Below are 7,050 nucleotides of genomic sequence, written 5' to 3'. Positions count from 1 at the left end.
ATGATTGTTTGATTCACTTTTTTATTCACCCAATTTTTAAATCACGTATAAAAATTTTTGTTTTGGCATTATGATGATTAAGAGTACTTTTGGGTAAGTTTTTGCATACTGATACTAATTTTCCTCTTTGATAGAAATCTTAAAATCAATCATCCCACAGCACTCTAATACATTTAGGGCAAATAATGAATAGAAAAGAGAAGAGACTATGCAGGAGATAGATGGGAGGAGAGAGACTATGACTTGTCAGTGTGGACATATCAAGTCACCTAATTACCTACAATCCACCTACCATAGTTAATAAAGAGTTTATTTTGCATTAATTTAAAATCAGGTGAATTTTATGCTATAAAATTTAATTTGAGAATAGCATTGTTAGGATAATGATTATAATTAACCCGGAAATAGTATTCCAAATTCTTTATGTATACAGATTAAAGTTAAACAAATATTCTGACTTTATTTTTCTTTGATTATTAGACTTTCTAATTTGAATTAAATACAATTTATGACATTGTTTTTCTTCGATTATTGGAGAGATTTCAATCAATTACTAATGACTTCACTCTATTCTTTTCTCCATCTTCTATGCCATTTTTCACACGTAATTTCAAAGAAACTTATTTCCATGAGCATTTAATTAGCATAACTTTCATGACATTTATTTCCACGATCATTTAATTAGATGAATTCTCAAGGCATTACTTGCCTTTTTAATTTTAGGTTAAATGTTGATATATATTATTAACACTGATAAAAAATATATAAAGAAAATTATTCTTTCTCTAAAGAGACCAAAAACAATTCCATTGATGTACAATCTTGAGTTTAAGTTTCAATACTAAATAGATTATTCCATCAATTTTTTCATATATTATTACACAAAATGTCCCCAACTTTATTTAAATTTATTTATCGTAAAAATCCTTGAAAATTTTTCCATAGAAAAAAATCTTTGAAATTTTTATTTTATTAATTAAGTATTATTGAACTTCTTAAAATATTTAATTAAGTATATATATATATATATATATTATTGCTAAAGTTATTATTATTATATTAATTTTTTTATCTTTCTTTTTCCTTAATTTACTTTTATATATTTCTTAAATGGACCTATTTTTATTAATTTCATTATTATTAATATTATTATTATTATTATCAACTTTGGTTTTGAAATAAAATTTTTATATATATTTAATGGGTCTGTCATATTAGTTTAGTTGATCAAATAATTGCTATATTTTGGGTATGTAGGAGATTTGACTATTCAATCTGTCAGCTGAAATTCTCTCTCTTTTATTGAATATAGCTATTGTCTTGAAGGTTCCAGGTAAGTGGTAATTATAGTACATGGCACCGTTTTAGTCTATTTTAAAATTTCTTAGCATTAAATTTGTTATTAAATAAAATCTTAAATCAATATTTTAACAATTATTTTATATGTGATTTTCTAGAATTTTATTTTATTATTGAATTTTATTTCGATTTTGATTAAATAATTAATTTTGTCAATTATTTCTGCATTAGAGCCATTAGGATTCCAGGAACAGGCTTTTAGTATATTTATATTAATTGATATCTGACTATAAATTTTATTAATGTGTTACACTGAATTTATTTGAGATTGATTTGATCTTATTGACTCTTTGAAATTATTGAAATAAACTATTAAAATTGCACTATCAGTTATTATTTGCTATCTGAAATTTTTTGTTGACTTTTATTGATTTGTACAAATTGATTTTCTGTTTTGCCAAGTATCTATTTCTATTATCTAGCCCCACCATGTGGACTATCACGGTATTAGGTTGCATCATCGAGTCATGCATCATTGCAGTTTATGGTTTGCATTAGTATCATATGCATTGATATCTGTGAAAGAGTAAGAATATATCTAATATCTGGTAGTGCGCTTACCATCTGACCTTTGGTGATGTGGGGTATCATCACCCTGGTATACTGTACCATAAAATATTATTGAATGAATTTCTTTTATATATATATATATATATATATATATATATATATATATATATATATATATATATATATATATATATATATATATATATATGTTTTATGAAATTATTTTTATTAATGATTTGATAGCATGAATATGATTTTATTGAATAGAAAATTTATTATGAAATTAATCAAGCGTCTGCTTATTTCTGTTCTGTTGTGTGCTACAATTATCATTCATTGAGCATTAGCTCAAACCACGTTTTCTCTGTCTGTTATCTGTTTCAGATCAGTAAAATTTTATAGCTGATCCAAATATTCAGTCTATTTTCTGGAGAGGGACAATCTTTAATTTGTACCCGATCTTCTCTAGAGAGTTTTTTGTTTGATAGTGTGAGATTTCTTAGTTTCACTATTCATTATGCTTGCGAGAGGGTATTTGATATTATGATTTACTCTATTTTTGAAACTATAATTTTAAATTTTATTAAAAATAATTTTGAAAGTTATTTAATTATTTTATAATTTTATAATTAAAACATATTAAATTTAATTAAAAAATATTTTTTTATATAATTAACTCTAATTAAATTTAATTTCATAATTTTAGAAATGATTTAAATATCATTAAATTAAATTAAAGCTTAATGATACTTATAATAAAAATAAATAGCACTACTATATTAAGTATTATCTTATAATTATATATCAGATAAAATTTAGAAATATATAAAAAATAAAAAAATATATTAAAATAAATTATAGTTTTTAAAAGAATTAGTCAGAGAACTTATTGACTACGCGCTTTACAATGCGCCCTTTATTTTGATTAGTTTTTTTTTTAATGTTATTTATGTAGGTTATATGCATTTATGATTTAATTTTTTTTATATATATATAATTTAAAAAAATTTTATATTAATGAATTAATATATCTTAAAATATAAAAAATAAAAAGTAATTAATATTTTAAAAATATATTTTTATTAAAACATATTAATTTATTAAATATAATATATAAATTTTATAAAATATTATATTTTATATTTTAATTGATTAATATTATAAAATATTTTTAATATATTTTAATATGTTAATAAATTAATGTGTTTTATCAAATTAATATATTTTATATTAAAAATTAATTAATGCATTTGAGATTTTTATTTTCTTAATTGAACTTCTTAAAATACTTAAATTTTCTAATAAAAAATTTAAATTTACAATTAATTGTCAAAAAAATTACATATACTGTTATAAAAATTTTTCTTTTCTAAATTTAATTTATTATAAATACAAAATACAAAATATATGCAAGGCAACCGGTTAAATACATGGTTTTACATGTTTATATCATGCAAGAAAAATCCTCAAATATATAGGTTACTCGTCCAACAACGCTGGTTATTCGATTTGCGCGTCACTTCCAGGTAACAAATTATATAAGATGGCGCGTCCAGCCAACTTAGTAGCACCTGGGCCTTCAATCCTTCGTGTTCATCTCATTTTCTTATTTTCTATGAGCATACTCAGCTTGCAACCTGAGATTTATCTCAGTTACAGAATGGGAAATGAGACTGATCGTATTTCACTTTTGGAGTTCAAAGCCAAGATAGCCCATCCACATGGAATTTTGAGCTCATGGAACGATTCTGTCCACTTCTGCAAATGGCAAGGGGTTACTTGTGGTTCGAAACACCGTAGAGTTACGTCTCTAAACCTGCACGGGCTGAGCTTGTCAGGGACCATATCTCCATATACAGGGAACCTCACCTTCTTAAGGTTCCTCAACCTTGCTGACAACAGATTTCATGGGGAAATTCCCCAAGAAGTTGGCCGTCTTTTTCGTCTAAGGTATCTCAACCTGTCGGACAACACATTGGGAAGAGAAATTCCAATCAACATCACCTTTTGTTCAGAGCTCAGGATTATGAGTTTGGCCTTTAATGGCTTAGTGGGGAAAATTCCTGCCGAGCTAGGGTCTTCAAAGAAGCTTGTGACACTTTTCCTCACTTCAAACAACCTCACGGGAAAGATCCCACATACTGTTGGAAACCTTTCGTCCCTTCAACGTTTCTCTGTATCATTTAATCATATAGAAGGAAATATTCCAAATGAATTGGGGCAAATAACAAGCTTAATCGTGCTCGCGATGGGACCCAATAATCTGGTTCGTTCAATTCCTTCTAACCTCTACAATATCTCATCCATCGCTGAGCTCTCTGTTCCACAGAATCAATTGCATGGAAGGCTCCCAGCAAATATAGGGCTTACTCTTCCTAACTTGCAAATTTTTGAAATCGGCGGAAACGATTTCCATGGAAGCATTCCAATTTCGTTGACAAATGCTTCTATGCAGCTTGAAATACTTGACATCTCTTACGTTTCAGAGGACAAGTACCAATCAATCTGGGAGATTTGAACGGTCTCCAATTTCTGAACTTGGAACACAATTTTCTGGGCAATAATTCAGGTAAGGATTTGGCTTTCTTTACATCTTTGTCAAACTGCAGCAATCTCGAAAATCTATATCTTGCTGAAAATAATTTTGGTGGTTTATTACCTAGCACTATAGTAAATATGTCTACCCTTGTCGATGTAACTTTGGGAACAAACCAAATGTTTGGTGGAATTCCAGTAGACATTGGGAATCTTGTCAATCTGTATGGATTAGGCATGGAACAAAACCTTTTCTCTGGCAACATTCCCATTTCTTTGGGGAAGCTTCAAAAGCTGCAATCATTGAATTTGCATACAAACATGTTGTCAGGACAAATCACTCCATCCCTAGGTAACATTACCCAGCTATATAAGCTTTGGTTAGGAAGAAACAAATTAGAAGGGAACATACCATCAAGTATCGCTCAATGCCAAAATCTGCAAACTCTGGATTTAGGAAAAAATAACCTGACTGGCATCGTACCCCATCAAATTCTTGGTCTGTCATTTCTATCCCTAATTCTTATCTTGTCATATAACTCATTGGAAGGTTCGTTGCCTCGAGAGGTTGGCCACCTAAAAAATATTGGTGCATTAGATGTCTCGGAAAACAAACTGTCTGGGGAAATTCCTGGAACAATAGGGGAATGTTTGAGTCTAGGAATCCTTTACATGCAGGGTAACTTTCTCCAAGGGCCCATTCCTTCATCCCTTGCTTCCTTACGGGGTCTCCAATTCTTAGACCTGTCAAGAAACAATTTATCAGGAAAGATTCCAAAAGAGATAGAAAAGCTTCCTTTTTTGAAATATCTGAATCTCTCTTTCAATAATCTTGAGGGTGAGGTACCAACCAAGGGAGTGTTCAGCAATATAACGGCAGCTTCACTTCTTGGAAACAAATATCTTTGTGGAGGTATCCCAGAATTGCAGCTACCAGCATGCCTCATAAAGCGAAAGAAACACAAAAAGTCTCCTATTGCCATTGTCCTTTCAACAATCATCAGTTCAATTGTCCTTGTCATGGTGATAACATCTTTAAGGGTTTTGTGCTGGAGAAAATCAAGAAAGAATCCATTATCCAGTCCTTTTAGTTTGGTTAAGCTCCTTCGAATTTCCTATAAGGAGCTTCACCAAGCAACTCAGGGATTCTCTTCAGAAAACTTAATTGGACAAGGTAGTTTTGGCTCTGTATATAGAGGAAGTCTTGATCTACATGGTGAAAGGATAGTTGCTGTGAAGGTACTCAACCTTCAACAACATGGAGCATCCAAGAGCTTCATTGCTGAGTGCAGAGCATTGCGGAACATCAGGCACCGAAATCTGGTGAAGATCTTGACATACTGCTCAAGCATTGATTTTAAAGGCAATGACTTCAAAGCTCTTGTGCTTGATTTCATGGTGAATGGAAGTTTAGAAATGTGGTTGCATCCAAATGAAGATGGTAGTAGCCAGCCAAGGAATTTAAACCTTCTTCAAAGGCTTCAGATTGCCATTGATTTGTCATCTGCATTGCATTACCTTCATGACCTTTGTGAAACACCAATCATTCACTGCGACCTGAAGCCAAGCAATATTCTGCTTGACAATGACATGACTGCTCATGTTGGTGATTTCGGATTAGCAAGGCTTCTTTCCAAAACCTCAAGCAACTCTTCTCAAGACCAAACAAGCTCCATTGGGATAAGGGGAACAATCGGCTATATGCCTCCAGGTAAAATCCCCCATGCTTTTATTTATCAAATATCCACACTGGTCAAGTATATAATAAGAATGGAATTGGATATGTTTGCCTTGCAGAATATGGAATAGGTGGCGAGCCCACAACATATGGGGATGTGTATAGCTTTGGAATAATTTTGTTGGAGATATTCACAGGACGGAGACCAATTGATGAAGTGTTCAGAGATGGTTTGAATCTCCACAACTTTGTTAGGTCTAAGCTACCGGGACAAGTAATGCAGGTTCTCGATCCCAAGCTTATTGCAATAGGAGAAGTGGGAGCAGAATAATTTGTTGAAGACAATGAGAGTGATGATGGTCAAACAGAAATCCAAGAAAATAATGTCAATATGGAAAATATGAAATTACAAGAAAGCAATGTGCAAAAATGTGTTGTATCAGTCCTCAAAACAGGAGTCGCATGCTCGGCAGAACTACCAGGAGATCGAATGAATATGATCGATGTCACAAGAAAATTAAACATTATCACAGAGGCTTTCCTTCGTGCAAGGATAGAGAACGACAAATCGCAAACCACTATTAGGTATGAGTTTTTTTTTTTTTTTTTAACACACATTCTGATCGATGAATCTTATATTATCTTCATATTTGCTTAGCCCAAAGGCTACTTTGATCATTTGGATATTGCAGGAATACGCTGTGGCATTCAAGCATCTAGGCCCCCACTAACCTGAGCTTTTGGATCTCACTCAATTTCAACAATAAATGTTCTATGACCATCAATCTTCAGCAGAAAATCCTCAAGTTCTACCTCGTTAACCGTTTTCTAATCGTTTCTTTCAACTAAATTTAAAATCAGAATGTGCAAATCAATAACTAAATTTCTTTTGTTTGTGATTATGTTGTTGGTGAAAACAAAAATTTCATTCCCTTTAGAAAAGGAAGTGAAAGCAAATTTCTTGGAAA

General features: G+C 30.9%; 1 protein-coding gene across 1 annotated transcript; it reads left to right on the top strand.

The window, feature by feature from the left end:
• The first annotated feature begins 3,350 nt into the window (after positions 1 to 3,350).
• Positions 3,351 to 7,050, top strand: LOC110651623 (putative receptor-like protein kinase At3g47110). The gene is given in 4 exon segments (XM_058133700.1): positions 3,351 to 4,370; positions 4,373 to 6,115; positions 6,202 to 6,518; positions 6,521 to 7,050. Coding segments are annotated over 4 exon segments (3,165 nt in total). The 5' UTR covers positions 3,351 to 3,412; the 3' UTR covers positions 6,668 to 7,050.

The sequence above is a fragment of the Hevea brasiliensis genome, chromosome 14 (genome assembly GCF_030052815.1).
Source record: "Hevea brasiliensis isolate MT/VB/25A 57/8 chromosome 14, ASM3005281v1, whole genome shotgun sequence".
Classification (NCBI taxonomy): domain Eukaryota; kingdom Viridiplantae; phylum Streptophyta; class Magnoliopsida; order Malpighiales; family Euphorbiaceae; genus Hevea; species Hevea brasiliensis.
Note: the sequence above shows the minus strand (reverse complement) of the source record. Positions and strands in the feature narration are given on the sequence as shown.